This window comes from Crassostrea angulata, chromosome 9 (assembly GCF_025612915.1).
Source record: "Crassostrea angulata isolate pt1a10 chromosome 9, ASM2561291v2, whole genome shotgun sequence".
Classification (NCBI taxonomy): Eukaryota; Metazoa; Mollusca; class Bivalvia; order Ostreida; family Ostreidae; genus Magallana; species Magallana angulata.
Window position 1 is genome coordinate 6,763,628 of NC_069119.1, and position 20,216 is coordinate 6,783,843.

The following is a 20,216-nucleotide window of genomic DNA, read 5'->3' on the forward strand; positions in this document are numbered from 1 at the left end:
GAGCTATCGTTGCAGACACCGAATCGCCAAATATGACACTTGTTTTTAAACTCTCAATTTGGATATCATTATGCCCGTATTATTCACCAGGTTTTTTAACATCATTTAGGAATACTACGCAGGGCTAAAAGATTCACATAGTTCATTCTGTTAATTATCATTAACACCATTCAGTGCGCAGTACCTAGGTACACATAAGTATCATAGTGACTAATATGTAATACTAGCAATTCAAGGTCATAGCATGACTTTCTGTTTACACAAAAAAATCAGTAATAAATTACGTTTTATATAGGTTTGGCAATTCGTTGAGTGCATACATTACAGTTTTTATTTCAATTTGCGATGCATACATCACGTTTTCTTCAGCTCACAAAACGTATCCATCATATTTTTTTCAACTCACAATGTAAAAATCATATTTTTCTTTTCATAAAATTACTATGATTACATCATTATTTTTTCAACTAACATCATACACTTGCAATGTATACATTTTATTCACTTAAAATACTGTATACCTGATAGAAATATATAATATAAAAAGAATTATTTCTTTTAGCACGTAAATCACAGAAAGCTATCAAAGTCTTCGTCTGCGATTTCTTTAGCACTCTCTAACTCCTGTTCTCTCTCCCGCCTCTCCTCTGCCGATTGCACCAAACATGGCCAAGATTTCATTGAACTTGGCCAGATTTCCTGTTCGCACAGCCTGGGTCAGCTGAAAGTTGGGCGCCAGGGTTTTCCTCATTGAGGGTTGTCTGAACAGGTGTAGAACCGGGATGTCCTCCATCAATAGCTCTACCTTTAGTCTAGCATTTAAAAATGTTCGGCTGGGTCAGCTCGTAAGCTCTTGAGTAGTAGAAGTAACACTTGGCAGCAAGCATGTCTAGCGTCCGTCGATTTTGAACTGACACTTTCTGAACTAAAGACTCAGCACACCTGACAGCCTCTGCATATTTCTTCAGATCGATGAGGAAAATCACAACAAGCAAGTGAAGATAAGTTTCTAGATATAAGTAATGTGTATCATTTATATTATGAATGCAAATTCAAACTTTATACATAAATGTAAAAGTTTTCAAGTCTCTCTTTCGTATGTTTAAAATTTTAAGTTTCAAATTTACACAGCATATTCGACCACTTATTATTTTCTTATATGTCTTCAATGCCGTTAAAAAAGCTGTTCTCTCAATTATTTATCATTTTTTTCAAAAAGAACAATCCATGATAAAAAAAGGCATTGACACTTTTAAGAATGAATTTAACGTTATTGCAATACAGTCATAGATTGTATCGCTAACACAAAAACATGATAACATATTCTAAGGCTTCCTAATTTTCATTGTAGTCTCCTTTACAGATAAACCCCATCCATAATAGTCTTCGATGAGACTATATTCACCGTTCAAGTTGACGTCTGCACAATTGTTAAACCACCAACCGCTCTTGAAAGTCAAGGCACAGTTTTCGTCTTTTGGGGCATTGTTGTTGTCATTATCCCTATCTGGTGTTGAAAATGCTACTGAAACACTCTCCGCTAAAGTGTTCCCCATAACTGAGAAAAAAGATTGTGCATGCAAAATAAAAGATATTTTGTTTTAGTTTTTTTTTTTTTAATTACCATTTCGAATGTGCTGGATCGAAAGCTCGGAGTTTTAACTTAATGTAAAATGAGAAGACGTCAAACATAATGCATTATTAGCATTCCCAAATTAAATGATAAATACTTTTACTTTACATAGCTCTTAGATAAATAAAGAAAGCTTAAAGGGGCATGGTCACGATTTTTGTCAAATTTTATTTTTCTGTTTTTATTATTTGCAATGCTTTATGAATGCATTTCTTATGATCAAACAAAATTTGGGTGCCCGTCGATGAGTTTTAAGTAAGATACAGGGCTCACAATTCTTCGTCATGTAAACAAGGCTCGTGTCCTGTTTTTGTTTACATAGGTGCAATATACCCGTAAAAATCTTTTTTCAAGATGATTTGTCTATATTCTTATTCATTTTAAGCATAAACAAACAGTTCCTAACGATTAACACATGAATTTTAGGTCTAAAACTGGAATTTTCACTTCAACATTCAAAATGTAAACAAAAGCTTTGTTTACATAAATAGGAATTGTAAGTTCTGCAATTCGCTTATAACTCAGCAAATGACACTCAATTTTTGTTGTCTATTAAAAATGCCTTACTGAAGCATTATAAACAATTAAATCGGAAAAATAATTTTTAACCAAAATTGTGACCATGCCCCTTTAAGACGACCGCTGAATCTTTAAACAAAACAAAACAAAACAAAACAAAAACAAAAAACAAGATAACTACTGGTATTTTACAGACGGGGGAGAGTTCGCTTCAAAATCATGCTCTATAAACAAAAGTTGAAGCTTCAAAGTATTTGTACTTTTAGACAAACGACAACCCTCTTTGAACCCTCAACAATTTACAGGTACAAACACTTCTTTTTCTTTTGGTTGCTTCTTCGCGTGGTTCCAAATATTCTTTTCAGGATAGAAAAACCAAGTTACAAAGAAGAAAATGAGCGCGCGGATATCGTCTAATATAAAATTCAGAAGAATTTCTTACAAGTTGTTAACCTTCAAGTAGCATATTTATTGTCACTGACTTCATGTTTCATTCTATAGGACAATTATAATGTCTTCTTATCTATTTAGTTTTACTTTGTGTTTATTTGTAAAAAAAAAAATTGTCTTTCTTTAAACTAATGCGGATCCCCCCCTCTCCTAATTTTCTGATTCGTAGACCAAAAAAATCCTACCTGCAGATTTTGCTGTTGATGTCCCAATACTTCTTAGCAAATATTTTTCGGTTGAATCCCCTATTTCAAAGTTGGGATATTCAATAAAACGAACGCCATTGCCAAAAGTCATGATCTCAATCCTCAGGTAAGTGTACCCAAGCATAGTCAGTGAGTTAATATATCTATTTCCTGAAGAGAAACATTAACACCGATACAGTACGTTGTGGACGTTGTGGATTCATTTCTTTGATGTAGAAAGTAACAAATGAAATATTGGGGATTTCATATAATCACTTGCGTACATGTGATTATTTTGATAAAACTTTTCTTAGCTACGTCGTTGCTTAAGCAATCATTTAATGTCATCGTTGTTTTTAAAGTAACTCTAAAGTAGCCAATGGCTGTTGTCGAGATGGTATCAGTCTCTTTGGCATAAAAAACGAAGTTACGTATACAAGCTTAATTAAAAACCCAATTCCTTAAACTGAAAATTCGTTTCTATAATAGAAAAATAAATATCATTACTGTGAATTTTATTAATATTCCTATGCATCAAGTTTTGTGGATGAAGACCTGATGACAATTTCAACGGTGCGTGTCTTGTAAATTTCGTCAATATTTCAGAGTATCTAGTCGGTAAAAATATAATCAATTTAGATGAGAAATACTAAGTAAAACTTCCTCTATGTTTGATTTTATGCCAAATTTATTTCAAGATTTAAAAAGTCCCACCTTGAAATTGTATTTTATTAAACGAATGATTTTATTTTAATGACCTTATCTTTGTTTTATTAAAAAGTGTTTTAGATAGTAGAACACGTTTTTTTTCTCTCAACTACTTTGTAAATAAAATGATGATTTAAGAATATGTACAAGCAATTACCTAACCAAAACTCCCCTGCGGCTGAGCCAAACCCTTCCTCGTATTCTAACCATGTTCTGTTGAAACTTTCGCTACCGTTTAATCGCTTTTGAAAAACCTATTGCAAAGACATCAAAAAATATTATTAAAATTATCAGTTAAGGAGTAGGGGGGTTACAAATTACCCATCTAATCTACCCAAACATTTAAGATATGATATTTTCTACAACAATTTGGTAGTTTCCTCTTTCTCTATACAAAGCTCGTAATATCAAAAACAATATGATAGTCTATAAATGGCCGGAACAATCTAGTTCTCTTCATCTCTCCAAATTTCTGATTTCTGAATTGACAGCGATCGCCGACTTTTTTATTTTAAAGTCATATTTTAAAGGATACAATTGAATCTCTTACCCCTGCGAGATGAAATTCATGATTTTAAGAACTTTAATGAACCGTTCATGAAGTTTCATGATGTATTCATGACTGGTTCATAACTGGTTCATAAAGGTGGTTCATGAATTTTATTCATGAATATATTCTTAAAATGTAATTCATGAACAAATTATGAATATACAAGAATACAGGAAATACCTCAGGTATTCAATAGTTCTAGGTATTGAACATTCATGAATTTTCATGAAGTTCTAATTTACGAAATATATAATTAATTTCAAATACTTTTATAAATAACATAGTTTACTCTAGTATTCAGAACACTATCTTTTTTTAAAAAAAATTATACATCTTAAAATATTAATATTAAAACGCAGTCTTCATGAACATTCATGAATATTCATGCAAACACCTATATAAATGTGGCATCTTTAATTTTGAAAAAGAAAGATGTGATATATTATAGTTACTTTATTTATTACATTCTAAGAAACATGTAAATTCATTGACAACAGCGAAGGTCTCAGACATCATGATAAAATGGTCATTACTAGATCCTAAATTTGATGCTTAATTTCTTCATTGTTCAATTTTTTTTTTAAATGACATAATTTATTAGTGAAAAATCAGTCTTTGCAGATGATACATTATGGCTGTTTTATGTTGTTAAAAATCTTGTAAACTAAACTGAAAAAGTGAAATAATTTAAAACTTTGCATATTTCTTTGGAAAAAAAGATTTAGTATACGTTGAATTCAAACTTGTTGGAAGTACATTGTATATCAAGTTTATTAAAGACGTGGTAGGTTGTCAGTCTATCATAGAAGCATGAATACACACAAGACGAAGTGCGTCTGTTCCTGAGAGAACGACAGAGAAAATGTTCCGAGCACATTCGGTTGAAATTTGGACCCCATCGAGTTTAGAACCGTTGCGGTTTCTTTGCAACTAAAAGGCATTACTGTTGCACACATTTGAAAGCGATTCATTCTAAGAAGTTACAAATCCGTTATGTAAATATTCCGTTGAGAACTTCCAACAATTCATTTATGATTAGCTGTTTAAACTCAGGCAACTACCGTTACTACACTCCGAGTTTCGAGGAGTCCGCCATTGTTTATGAGGTGTCATGTCGATTCGCCTCCGTTACAAAAACACACTGAACTTCAATTTGTCAATTAACTTAATGATAAGCAATAATGAAAATATTACTTTTAAACATTAATGCAAACTATAGAAATAAAGTATAAAAGAATATTTAATTGAGTGTAAATTATTTTTTAAGTTCCAAAACCTTGAAGGTTCAAAAACGAAGGGGGTTGAAGTTTAACAGACACAACTTGTGTAAACCGAACGATATTAAATCGTACGTTTCTTCAATCTCTGAAAATATAATAATGAAAACTTAAGCATTTTATAATTAGTTTCATTTAAAGATATTTTTTTGATTATTATTAACATATGTTGAAAAAATTATTTAACCAAATGAAAGAGTCTCAGAATACACAGTCAGCGAGTTGTTTTGATTCTATTACGTCACTTCCGCCCAGTGATTACGCGTTTTGAATGAAAGCAGACGGATCTTCAACATGAGCGATGGATTAATTAAGCATGGAACATGCAAGAAGATAATGCAGCAGATGTAGTTCAAAGTAATGGTATTAAAGGTAATATAGTATGTATACATGTATATTGAAATAACTTTTATGAGGGAGTCAAAACGTAAGATTAAGTTTGTTCATTTTTTCAAACATTTCAAAATGGCGGTTTTTAATTTGTAGTGAAATTCTTTTTGAACTAACTTATAAGTTTTTACTACATAATTGATGATAAATTACACATTTGATATACCTAATTCGGTGCAATTACAAGGTAAAGTTATATGCTGATGTCATTTGAGTTAATACAAATTATTTTTTACTCTAAAATTATGCAGTGAAACCAGAATATTGGACAGCCCTAAAGATAGTGATCATTGAACATAAATTTCAGTAAGTAATAAATAAATGCTATTGCAAGTAGTTGAAAATTTCTAATAGGATGGCCAGTATCATTTACAAATTTGAAAACAGTTATAGTTTCATCGTAATAAATTAAAGAAGTATTTTATTCAAGTATATTGATACATTGAAATGGATTGAACAGCAGGCATAATGCCTATTTATGTTTTCTCTTGAATTTTTCATCTTGTTTTATCTTGAGTTGTTTTATTTTTCTGCGATATCACTTTTTCTAGGGTAGGCACTCTCATTCTTAAGCTTTAGTTCAATTTCAGCATTATCATTTGATAAAAATATTTGAAATAAGAATTAAATGAGATGATTGAATGATTAGTTGATGTTCCAAATGTTTTAAACGACATGTCATAATTATACTGCTATTTGTCATATTATTTTTGTACAGTACAGGGGTACAACTCTTCTGCCACCGAAGGGGCTATATGTGAAGCCTGAAGAATTGCCACCAAGAAGTATTGTCACCAAGACACTCTGGGTTTGTAGAAAATAATCATTTAAAGGATGGAGCATTTTACTTACCATGCAGTAAATGCACATTGCAATATATGGAATACAAGTGAAATCAACATGAGCAGAGGCAAGGAAGATGCAACAAAGGAAGATTTCATAAAGAACATATTGATAGCTATCAACTAGTAATCATATTCTAATGTCGCTTATATTTCAAATCATTGCATATTGGTATGTCAATTCTAATATTGTAACATTCCTTTAAAGCTAATGAGTTAGTATTGATATCATTACCTGTTGTTTTTTAAAACAACTTTATTAAACTTGCTGATTATTTAAAGTGATAGTCAGTACATAAGAATTATGTGATACTTAAGATATTGTCTCATTATTCTTCAATTTATTAATATAATAAATTATTTTATATTTGATTTTTTAGGAGATTTTACCTTTTTATATACAAAATGTAGAAGGTAAGAATTTTCATGAATAGTTCATGAATTTTATTTATGAATTATTCATGAATAGAATTCATAATGATATTCATGAACAGTTCATGAAGATTCATTAAACTTATTCATGAACAGTTCATGAAGATCCGATGAACTTATTATTGGACATTCATCAAATGATGAAGCTTCATGAATATAACTGTTCATGAATTATTCATGAAAAATTATATTCATGAATATTCATCAACATTTTTTCATGAACAAAAATTCATGACTTTAAAATGTCCAATAATAAGTTCATGGGATCCTCATGAACTGTTCATGAACATTTCATGAATATAATTCATGAATCATTCAAGGGAAAATCAGGAATTGTTCATGATCATCTCGCAGGGGTATCTTCTATTTTGCAAATAATATTGTATTAATTTTACAAATTATTGATGGCTAAAGGGTTTCTGAGAGTATTTGTTTGAGGACATAAATATGGCAAATTATGACAATAAATGGAATTTTCAGATCAGCTTTTATAAGCTTGAATTTTGATTATTTGGTTTTCTCTCAGAAAAAAATTGTTGCCGAATGCAACGGATAAATATACTTCTGTGTTAAGATTAGTCTTTAATTAAAAATAAAACTTAAGCGTATGTATTTAGTTGGTTACATACAGTCCATGAATGGGTTGCACTGTTCCCACAACTGACTTCTTTATAACGGCCGTTCAAATAAATCGGAAGAGCTCCAGATAAACCCTTTGTCTTCCAGCATTCGCAATCTGGACAATCTGTAAAGTTAAATAAAGAATCAAAATATTCATTTAGTTTATTTAAAAATTGAATGATATTTGACAAATAAAGGAAGTCAACTTGTAGACAAGACTAACATGACTCTGACGTTGTTTCCATTGCGGCCGTGGTATCAGATGCAGTTGAATTTGTTGTAGCATCAACTATGGTTGAGTCTATAGATGAAGTGGCGTCTTTTGTGGTTGAGTCTATTGATGTTATGGTGTCAGCTGTCAATGTTTTAATGGTATCAACTGTTGCTGAGCCAATTGATTTGGCGTCACTTATGGTTGAGTCTACCAATGTAGTGGTAGAGTCTACTGATACGGTGTCAACTTGGGTTGAATATACTGATGGATTGGTGTCAGCTGTGGTTAAGTCAATCTGTATTGTGTTGTCTTTTGTTGTGAGCTGTTGTGTTGCTGTATCTATTAAAGGTGATGTGGCCCCAGGGGTCGTTACATTTACCCCAGTTGTTGTACCAATCGTTGGCATCGTATATGTGGACATCATTGTGACGGATTCTGTCATCATACCAGAAGTCAATATCGTGTCCTACCAAGAAAATCAATTTGACATGAATAGATGATGACTTTCTAATAAAAGTACTGATTTTTCGTAAGATATTCTAAATTTTTAACGAAACGTACTTAAGGTCAGGATCTAGTCAATGATATCAGAGCGTGTTTTCGGTGCTAAAACAATTATGACGTCTAGTTTGATTTGTAAAATCTTTTTCCCGTACTTTACGGCTTTAAAGGTATGTAGAATTATCATGTAGAAAAAATTAAACAATTTTTTTAATTCATGTTAAATCATGGGAAAAGTAATCCCGATACCTATATTCAATTTGACATCATTTTAAAGAGGAGGCTTCTTTATTTCCGTTTTGGGGGAGATTGTAGGCATTCTAGACGTATTCTATTAGTCAAAAAATGGACAAAACTCCGAAATTTGTTCCTCACTTTCTTCATATTTCATTGAAAATGACAGTTAAAAACGTGATTTTCCATTGTGTTTACCAAAAATTTTAGTCCCGGTACACCATATCAAACAAATCTATTGTTATTAAACATCATTGAAAGAATCTTTATCTTAAATTTTATGAACCTGTAGGCACGTTTCATTTACTAGATCTTGACCTTAAATATCTTATGTTTTATTGAAGTGTTTATCAAAATTTTTGACAGTGTCTTAATGGAGATTTCCACAAACTAATTTTTTATAAATGGTTTGTACGTATTGGTACAGAAAAATGTAAATCCATAAAAAAATTATTGTGTGTTTTAAGAAAATCTGCAATAAATAATTAAGCAATGAGTACTTTGATCTAAAATTATGCTTAAATTTTATTTAGAAAAAACAATTCCTTGCTCAAAAGTTAGTCGTTAGTTATTTGAATCTTGAACTGTTCCTAAGCTGAGTTGTAAAACTACTCTTTACCATTTTATTAAACAAATACCAATTTAAGGGAAGCCATTAAAACCAACATGGGAACAAGATACCATTTTAGATAATTTCTTCATACCATCATTAAAAATTTATTCATCTATAAAAAAAACTGTCGCATTTCCAAACCGTGCATATTGATAAGCTAAATATATAATTTAAAATTTTATTTCACATTTATTCATTCTCAATAACCAATGAAGTATGTTATCTATATACACACATCTGTATATTTCCCCATTCTTTAAACACAAAGCACACGAGGCATATAAATTTTCCATGAAATAAATAGATCTTTCCACAAAACATTTTATTACATTTTTTTACATAAAATTGGTAATAAAGGTAATAAAAATATCTTTAAAACAATCTTAGATTTTACTGACTAAAATTATTAATAATAATTAAATTCTTGAATATTTTGCATGAACTTTCTGGTTTTGAAATCATTTAAAGAAAAAATGACTTAGGCGTTAATGCTCTTTCAAAAAGTACTGTTATCCATATATATATATATATATATATATATATATATATATATATATATATATATATATATATATATATATATATATATATATATATATATATATATCTTAAACGTAAAATTAATAAAAGTTCACCACATGAAAATCATATATATTGTTTCAATTTGTTGCAAATTGGAACATTTGAATTTTTTTATTGCTTACTTAGGTAAACCTATTGCATTCTGCTAAATGGGTTCCATTAGCGGCCATCTGTTCGTCAAATGGTCCATTCCAAAGTCTACACAAACTGTTTCCTATATTGCAGAATTCTATGCCGCTACATCCGGGGAATTTCTTGCACTCGTTTATGCACCACACAGTTGTTATTCTTGTAAAACTTATTTCCTTGGCAACAAGAACACTTGATTCGATCGAAGATGTCCCAACCCAAGTAAATGTATCTTCTCTAAATAAATCGCTTGTCAAACTTATGGTCGAAAATATCAATAAACATATTAATTTCGAATAAAGATGAGGAAGAAAACAAATTTCCATTTCTCCTAATGTTTGAGAAATACTATATATAATTTGTAATTTTCAGAGCATATTATCGCAAAATTCTCTTAACTGGTAGCCTAGAAGATTAAAAATGAAATGTTTTAAAATTTTAAAGATGTATACCAATAAATCGTGATCAGGTTTATAATACGATGCATGATAATGGTTTTCTTCAAGATTAACGTCACTAGTAAAGAAAGCATGAATAAACCCAAGTACATTAGTGAATCAATTTTGCTTCTTTTAAAATGCAATGATTAACAAAGTTCTTTTAAGTTGAAATCCAATTCAATATGCAACTCGTAAATCACTACAGAAAAAACATTTGAAATTTGGAAGAAAATTGATTATTTGCTTGTCTTCAGTTTGCAAAATCGTTACGCAAGATCCATAAATTGACCAAGCTTGGGCTACCGGGACAGTCTGCCAGCTCAGGACAGCAACACAGCACTGGTGTGTGTGTGTGTGTGTGTGTGTGTGTGTGTGTGTGTGTGTGTGTGTGTGTGTATATATATATATATATATATATATATATATATATATATATATATATATATATATATATATATATATATATATATATATATATATATATATAAGGCTTGGGGTAATGCTAAATGTAATGGGAATGCATTCCGATGCATTACATGTTTTCAAAGTAATGTTAGTAATGTGTAATGCCACAAAATTAGCATTACAAGTTAAGGTAATGTAATGAATTACTATCCACAATCTAGTGTAATGCTGGCATTACATGGCATTACTTTGCATACATGTTTTTCATGCATGTTTATTTTCATAAAACTGGGATGAATTGAATAACTGAAATTGTATTTGATTAAAAATTGTTTAAGAGAAGAAGAATAATTTTAAAAAAAATTTAGTTGTAGGGAAAAAAATTGTCAATATAACTAGCTATAACAACACAACTTTATAACATTTGAAGAGTGTTGTTAATAAAAAATTTTTATATCATTTGAAAAATTTACTCCAATTAGTTGTGCATTTAAGGTGCCCCACTACACCTTGAAATAGTTTCTCAAATAAATCAGCAGAAAATTACTTGATTATGATAGAAAGCATGATGGATAAGAAGTATATGTCAAATAGGCGACAAAATGTGCAATTTTAGATAAAAAATGATATTTTCAAAAATGTCATTCAGTAAACATAAACAAAAGCCCGAACTCATGACCTGCTGTTCACAAACCTTATGCTATGACGATATACATCTGAATCGATTGATACAAACAGTTTAACAAAACACTTAAATCGCCATCTTGTGACGCAGTGTCTTAAAACGTATAAGTCTCTGTGTAGTGAAGTACCTTAATGAATTCTTTACGTTAACAGCACACAATGTCCCAATGATAATCTAAGTATCAAAACAATCTATTGTTTTAAGAGGTGCTAAACACCCCAATCCCCACCCTTTTCTTGACTGTGTTGCATTAGAATAGAGAACAGACATACACCCTTAAAAGCAAAAAAGAATGCACTTAAGAGAATGCACTGTCCAAATATGATCTCTGGAAGCTTAAAACTTACTTCTAGTAATATAACCCATCTGAAAATAATAATATCTCTCTCTCTCTCTCTCTCTCTCTCTCTCTCTCTCTCTCTCTCTCTCTCTCTCTCTCTCTCAAAATATCTGTGTTGTATACAAGTACAATATTTATGACTGGTAGAATATAAAAGATCGTGTATTTTTTTCTATTATTGCGAGAACGCTTATGTCTTAAATTTTCAAACCCGACATGAGTCAGTTAAAAGATGAAACCTTTGAAACTTTGATGATCATAAAGTGTAACAGCAATCTTGTACAAGTCATTGAATTTGAACGTGATAGTGAACATGAACCTGTAAAAATTTTATAAACGAAATGTTTACATTTTTTTTCAGCTTTTAAATTACTTTTTAAAAACTAATTGACTTTTCACAAAGTTATGGTAATGGTAATGCATCACTTTACTCATGGAATGGTAATGTAATGCATTACTTTATATATATATATATATATATAATATATATATATATATATATATATATATATATATATATATATATATATATATATATATATATATATATATATATATAGGGAGTTGTGGTATCCTATTAAGATTTTTTCTTGCCATAATACAGTTTCCTGATCATGTGTAATTAGCTCAACTTTAGCGTTTTTGTAGTTCCAATATCTTTGTTTGTGGCGATACGCATCTGCGTATCAAGAACCCTCCTTGCTTTAGTAAATATTATTGGACGACAAAAAATTACAGTCAGGCTTTCCAATTTTATATACCAGCACACATTTTGCAAGAGTTCTTGCTGGGTATAATTCACCTGTTCTAGTTCTTGCTTCCATTATTAAATGAGACAAATATGTGTTCAGAGAATAAGAACTGATGAATTGCGGATCCTTTGCCAGAGGAACAGGGGGCTAAACCATTTGTCTATCACTGTTCCTTGCACAAGGCTACTTGTCCCAAGTAGAAATATTCCACCTGGTGTTTTTCTCGAATTTTTGGAGTCGTGTTATTTATAACATCTTCTATTTCTTGAAAGTTCATAAAACAAAACTTTAGGTGGTACGGGGCAGTTTTTTTTTATATACAATTCATTGAAGCCATGGGAGGTGTGTCTTTGGAACTCTGTAACTAAAATTTCCTCAGTTCCCATTCAGCACAAATATGTTTAATTCACTTGTTATAAGACCAATCACCAATTGCAATTTTTAAAGAAAATTACTAGTAAAAACTCGTAAAATATTCTACATACTGGTTTTATGAGATTTTGACCATTTCATATTTTGCTAATTTTTCATGATTTTTCAGCTTTTTAGAACTCCCCGGGCTAATTCCCTGCAAAGGGTTCACCTTCTGTGTCCTTTGCATGTTGCACCATCACATGTCAGAAACTTACCGGTGTATAGTTTACAATGTCGTATCCACCATCCTTTCGTGTTATTTAACCTCCCGTCTGTCACTTGCAATTTTACTGTGTAAAGTGAACATAACAATCATAGCCGCAGTTTTGCATTTTACTTCTGATTCTCATGTACCTAACTTATGGGGCCCACATATTGCATGTCAATTTCAACAAGAGACATTCCTCTAACTAATGATAATCATAAAAAATCATTTATATGAAGTTTAGCAACACTCATAAGCCCTTAAGTACAGCAACTCACAATTTTACAAAAATAGTACAGTAACTAGAGACGACCTCGTTGCAAGCAACGATTAGGTCTTCCGTCGTAGCTGCGTCATACTTGTGACGTAATATAAAAAATTGATACCTGACCATGGTACAATATTAGATGTATAAACACTGAGTAAAAGAAACAAAGTACTATACTTCATGTATATAAGCAAATAAAGATCTTTAAAAGTTGGCTGTAGTTTGATTCGCCGATTGTTGTTTTTTGGTATGTGCATTTTATTTTGAGAAACTTATTTAATCACACTAATTGAATTAATATAGAGAGAATATGGACGACGATTATATTTACACAGTGGGTATGCCAGGTATGAAGGTAAAAAGACCAAACATTTTACACGCATTTTTTATCGAACGCAAGCGCCAATGAATCTTATAGTATATGTGCGGAGATCCTGGAAATTTTACAGGGGGTTTTGAAGAAAAAAACAGCTTTTTGAGGAGGGGGAGCATGCGCGGATCAGAAAATGGAGATTGAGGGTTTGACGGTTATCAGAGTTTGCCAGCGGATGCCCGAGGCATATTTTTGGTAATTTTATAATGTACATGTAATAAAAAGAAATTTTGCGGGGGTAGGAGTGGGATCTGGAACCCTCCCCCTTCCCTTCTAGATCTGTGCATGGGGAATACCGATGCCGGTAATTTTACATTTTTATTTAATTAATCATTTTCAAAATTATCGGAATGCCAATAGTACCTTTAAACACAGTTAAACTTAAAATACAAACCATTAAGTCTCGGTGAGTATTTGGCCAACATGCGTCCGCGTACGAAAGAAACGATAACCGATCTCAGTTCTCTAATACACAAGCGCGTACAAGAACTGTTCTACAGAGCTTTGTGTTGGGTTTCAGATAATGATAACCAACACCTTAGTCCGTTGTCAGTTCAACATGTATTTACAATGAGAGTTCCACATAGTTTTGTGTTATGTCTTTTCGTCAATTAAGTCTACCTTAGTTTGTTTAAATGTCATAAAAACTCCGTTAATGTAGAAACTAAACCATGAAACTTATGGGGAAAAGGTTATTTTTTCTCCAATAGTTACTAGCGTTATAATCATAGATGGAATTAGATACACTAACGTGCCAAAAGTAGGTCAACTTTTCTTTTTCCTATATATTTCATTGAAAACAAGGCTTATGTTTAAAAGGGTTTTTTATGTAAATTTTATCAAATTTTGATTAAATTTTTATTGATTAAAGTAGATTCAATTAGCACTTTTTGACATACAATGAAATAGTTTTTTGACAACTCATATGCAAAATTTCATATTTCAAACACAACACGAAGATATTTTTCAAGTGCTCTACTATATATATATCCTTTGCAATATTATTTAGAGCCGAAAAATCCTACTTTGGATTGTAAACATCAAATCTCAAGAACTGAAGGTGCGTGGGAAAAATAATTAAATATGATGCCAAAAAAGTCAGAGAAATTTTGAATTTATCAATTTAAGTCTTTTTAAAATCGGTCAAGGAGTTATTTTTAATGAGTCTTTGAAAAAAGTTGGTTTTTAATGAAATATATAGTGAAAAGAAAAACAATTGACATACTTTTGGCACCTGTATTACAGATATTTCCTCTCTGTCAGTCCATAACCCCCGTTTTAATTCAGAGGACCTCTGCTCAATAACAAACTCAAAACATTGATTTTTGATAGAAAGACTTCGAAATTTCTCAGCACAAAAGACTACCTACAGTAAATCGCCTGTAAATTTGGTTTTTAACGGTAGGTAAAAAGAAAGATCATTATTAATTATTAAATTATGTTTATTTGGTTTTTTTTTTCAATTCATATTAAAGAACATACATTTCAATTTTTATTTCAATTTACAATGCATACATCATGTTTTTTTTTTTCAACTCACAACGCATACATCATATTTTTCTTCAATTCATAATGTATACATATTTTTTTTCAACTTACTATGTATACATCATTGTTTTCAAACTCTCGTAATACAATTATGATGTATACATTCACTTAAAACACTGTATACATCATAGAAAATACATATCCAAAAAGTGTTTCTATTAGCACGTAAATCACGGGAAGCCATCAAAGTCTTCGTCTGCGATTTCTTTAGCACTCTCTAGCTCCTGTTGTTCTCTCTCCCGCCTTTCTTCTGCCGATTCTAGATCCTTGTTGTACGATTTCGGAGGAAACCTCATGGCCTTGATCGAGTGATTATGAATGTCGAGGCAAAATGTGATGCGACTGTGGAAGGCGGCCATTGGTTCGCGGGTCGTGTAAACATCGCTGGTTTCTCGTGACTGCACAAAACCTTTCTCGTGGTCAATGTTGGCTTCGATCACCCCATCCCGGATGGCTTTAGCAACGATGTATTCCGCATCCTCCGGGCTATCCAGCATCAGTTTCTGTGCAATATCAGTGAGGGATATCCGCGAGTAAGACAGATTAATCATTCGGATTCCTGTTTTGATCACATTATGTCTCAGTCTAATGATCAGGGTGTAGGTATCCTCACCCTGGAACTTGGCACCAAACTTGGCCAGGACTTCATTGAACTTGGCTAGATTTCCTGTTCTCACAGCCTGGGTTAGCTGAAAATAGGGCGCCAGGGTCTTCCTCATTGAAGGTTGTCTGAACAGGTGTCGGTCAGGGATGTCCCCCATCAATAGCTCAACGGTGATGCAGAGCTTCTGAACAATTTGCTTGAATCCTACAGCACTGTGCTGCGGTGCTTTTCTGAGTGCCTGTTGCAGATACTTCTGTGCCTCTGAGTACTCAAGCTGTGCAGCCTTGATTCGGCCCATGTAGTACAGGAAACGTGCCCACTCATTATTGGAGGCACTCTCGGGAAAAGTGGACTTAGACACAAGCTTATCAGCCTGTTCAAATAAGTTGAAGTTTAGGTAGTTTCTAAGAAGCAAGTTTAGGAGCATGGCTTGGCCCTCAAAATCTGACCTTAGAGTAGAGGTCCTCAGCCTTGCATGTAAAAATGTTCGTATCTTATCAAGTTGCTGGGTCAGCTCATAAGCTCTTGAGTAGTAGAAGTAACACTTGGCAGCAAGCATGTCTAGCGTCCGTCGATTTTGAACTGACACTTTCTGAACTAAAGACTCAGCACACTTGACAGCTTCTGCATATTTCTTCAGATCAATGAGGTAAATCACAACAAGCAAGTGAAGATAGGTTTCTACCTCTGGGAGTAGAACAATAGCCTTCCCTGACTTGGGTCTAAACGGAGTAACTCCGTTTGGTTCTGGCCCCGAATCTACCACAAATTCTAATAATTCCTCTTTAAGAGCCACATTAGAATTCAAGTATCCTTGTAGAAGTTTCCGCAAAACCACTGGATTTAACCGCCGCCTGATTGAGACCAAACCGCGAATGACACGAGAAACATATCGTGGTTCTTTGGTGGCAACCGCTTTCTCAATGTGACGGACATGCTCTCTGATGTCCTCCAGGGTCAAAAGGTCAGGATCCTTTTTGGGCTCCTCTTCGCTGACTCCATTAGAGTTTTCTGTTTTCTCTGCATTCTTTTTGGGACTAGAAGTGTCCTTCATCTCGACATCCATATTCTTAACCATTTTGTCAACAGACTGAAAAAATAAGAAGTCTATAAAGTTTAATGTTTTATCATTGTAATTAGTATAGTACATATTAATTTTAGGTTACATGTAAAATGTTGTCTATTTTTGGTATATAACTTTAAATAATGTTGGTTTTGAGAATTTTGAATGCTGTGAAATAAAAATTATTTTGATTCTTTAAGTTCGGCTTAACCCTTCGAAATCAGAACACAAAAAAATTAAAAGATTGGAAAAAATTAAAATTCTTAACCAATCCTACTAAAATCAGCATTTCCTATCAACGAAGGGGTAAAACAAGGATTACTTAAAACATCATTAAGGTTTTCACAAAATATAATCTTAATTGCAAGATTCAGTATATCAGTTATCATTACATAGTTATTTTACCTGCTACCATATATAACTGCGTAAGGGGCTAAGCAGGGCTTATTAAAAATGTTTTATTTCAATGGGATTTTATAAAGTTCTAAAATCATGTTGAGAATCTCTCAACTCTTAGGGATTAAACATTGTGAATGTGAATGCCTATCCCTGTATCCTATTAGTGTATACTTTAGAATTATAGACATGGAATTATCAAAGAAATACTGTTAAAGAGGTTGGGACTTGGGACCAATCACCTAAGTGAAATACAAATTATACAATAGCCCATTTGGGATGTTATATGCCAAATGGGATATAAAATTAAAGTACCTATTTACCATAATATACTGTTAACTTATTCACAAAACTATATGTACATGTAAATGTATATGTAAATTCCAACCTATTTACCATAATAATAAATATACTGATAATTCACAAAACAAAATGTACATGTAAATTTTTTGAAAATATTGTTACACCATTAATTAAGCCTTCTCATAATTAACTGCCCTTGTCACCAATTATGAACACTTGATGGACTCAAGACTCCAAAAGATGCACTGCATGTATGTTTAAAAGTTAACATATTCACTATAGGTAGAGTACCATAGGCAGTTTAGTGGTTTGAGTCACATTTGGTGGTTAAATGCCTTAATAATTTACCTATTATCATGATTATACCTATGGAACTTTTTTTTTTCAACTTGGATTCCGTTTTTCTGGATTAAAAGTGCATCATCACATGATTACTACCAAGGCAAGTACTTTGCTTCATAATCAAACCTTCATTTAAAAAATTCTATATGCCAATTTTCCCCATGTGTAAAACTGTTTCAACAAAGGCCAAAATGAAATCTACCCCAGAAGTTGTGTATGAACAAAGTGTTTAGTCTTCAAATAGATACAGTCGTTTTACCGGTAACGAATCAGTATGCGGTTTCGTCGTGCATGCGACTATTATTATCGGAATTCCAAATGTTTTTATTTTTGTTTAAATCAAATTTCTTTGTCCTTCTTAAATGTAGTATCCGAAAATATAAACAGGGTTGTCTCTAAGACCCGGGAGGCGGGGGAATTCCCCCGCCTAAAGTGACGTAATTACCCGGCTATTATTGCATTTCAAACACAATCTAGCTATAAGCTAGACCTTTAGATTCCCTTCTACTTTTTTATTTCTCCCTTCTACTTCAATTTTCAGAGACAACCCTGTATAAAGGATGAATTACGGAGATAGTAATTTCAACACCCCCTCCATTTTCCTAGTTGCGAATTCGTTCTCCAGTATCGAGTCAAGTGCACTCTATTACTTCTGGCTGAATATTTTGAGGCGAATTAATTTCTAAAATGTACTAGAGGTACATGTTAATAGACTTATAAATGAAGAAAGAAAAATAATTGTGGGAATATGTCATTTAAACAAATAATACGATTGTTATTTTTATCATACCGTTTTCCCGTCAAATTGAAACTGGACTTAAACAGTTTTCATTTGCGTTACTTTATGAAACTGAATTTCAATGAAAACACTCTACAATAGTAATTGATGATAAGTAGTTGCCATTTGCCTTTGTTTTGCCCGTATATCTATCAATATATCCAGGCAAATAATGCTTCTATCGCAGTGAACCGAAACTAGGAAAACTACACATGGTTCTATTTGAAGTCGTAATTTCATTCAAAGCTCCATTATTATTTAATATGATGCATTATCTTATTAAATGGATTATAATTACTATAATTATCCACCAAATAGGGGTCAATAACAAACTTATTTTCATAATTAGGCTTAATTGTTTTCACACTTTCCTTTTTTCTGCCTTGCACTTCCGGCAGCTCATACCTGGGTCACCTTTTTAATTTGTAAACATTTCGGTAAATATAAATTGAGCAAATGTCAAACAACTTCACACACTGATAGAATATTTATTTCTGTATTATAATTACATAGCTAGGATTTTTTAAAGGCTGAACTTCCTCTTTTACCAATATTTTTTCTAAAAAGTATTCGATACTGGCAAATATTCGTTACCGTAAAAACGACTGTATAGATAAATTTTATTTAAAATTTGAGATTGCCTTATTCCTTGAACTCTTTACTTTCAATTTCTATCATCCGAGCAAATGAAAAACAATTGCAGCGAACCAAAACAATATCATTCAGGCATTAAACCACCAAATGGGACTCAACCCACGAAACAGGGGCTGGTTCCCAACCTGCAAGCTTATGAGACAAGGTGTCTTACAATCTGAAATCAAGTTGTCAATGGGCTGTATATCCAAGGACTGAGGTGCCTGACTACTTCATGACAAATATTTACCGCAGAACGCATGTTTTTCTGGTCTATATGTACAGAATATTACGTTAGAGGAGATTTTTTTTGCCATTGTCAATAACCATTTCACTTTCCCAAAACTTGAAAACAATTGAGCACCGTTCCAAATGGATTAACATATCAATAATTATTCATCAAGGAAGAATAAACGTTCATAATGTCAGAAATTCATTCTAAATGTCGATGTTTACTCATTCACATGTGCGTCTTATCCCCCCCCCCTTTTTTATAACCGTGGCAGCTTTTTATCTATCATATTCCCATTCTTGTATATAATGTTTTCCAAAATTGGATGGTTAGTTCAATATGAAAATTTTACACACAAATAAACTTTAAAAAATGTATAACACCTACCCAAGGCAATGGCTTATCAACCACTTGCCGTCGGTATGAAAAAGCACAATTGAAAGTTCAAACCGGAAGTGGATGAACAGTCGTCCTTCGAATTGAAAATTACTGCGCAAATCCTAAAGAAAAAGTTTTTTTTAACAAAACAATAAATACAAATTTTTTGATGTTTTA

The 20,216-nt window shown here is 32.1% G+C and overlaps 1 protein-coding gene and 1 long non-coding RNA gene across 2 annotated transcripts; both read right to left on the reverse strand.

Moving 5' to 3' along the window:
* Nucleotides 1-1,423: 1,423 nt before the first annotated feature.
* On the reverse strand, nucleotides 1,424-4,037 carry LOC128162833 (uncharacterized). The gene is made up of 3 exons (XR_008240714.1): nucleotides 3,653-4,037; nucleotides 2,788-2,958; nucleotides 1,424-1,558 (listed from the first exon to the last, which is right to left on the reverse strand). It is a non-coding gene; the product is annotated as an uncharacterized LOC128162833 (long non-coding RNA).
* Nucleotides 4,038-15,241: 11,204 nt separating this feature from the next.
* On the reverse strand, nucleotides 15,242-20,167 carry LOC128162831 (26S proteasome non-ATPase regulatory subunit 3-like). Its single transcript, XM_052826233.1, has 2 exons — nucleotides 20,049-20,167; nucleotides 15,242-17,004 (listed from the first exon to the last, which is right to left on the reverse strand). The coding sequence occupies exon 2, from the start codon at nucleotides 16,990-16,992 to the stop codon at nucleotides 15,481-15,483; it is 1,512 nt and encodes a 503-aa protein (XP_052682193.1). The 5' UTR covers nucleotides 16,993-17,004; nucleotides 20,049-20,167; the 3' UTR covers nucleotides 15,242-15,480.
* Nucleotides 20,168-20,216: the final 49 nt, after the last annotated feature.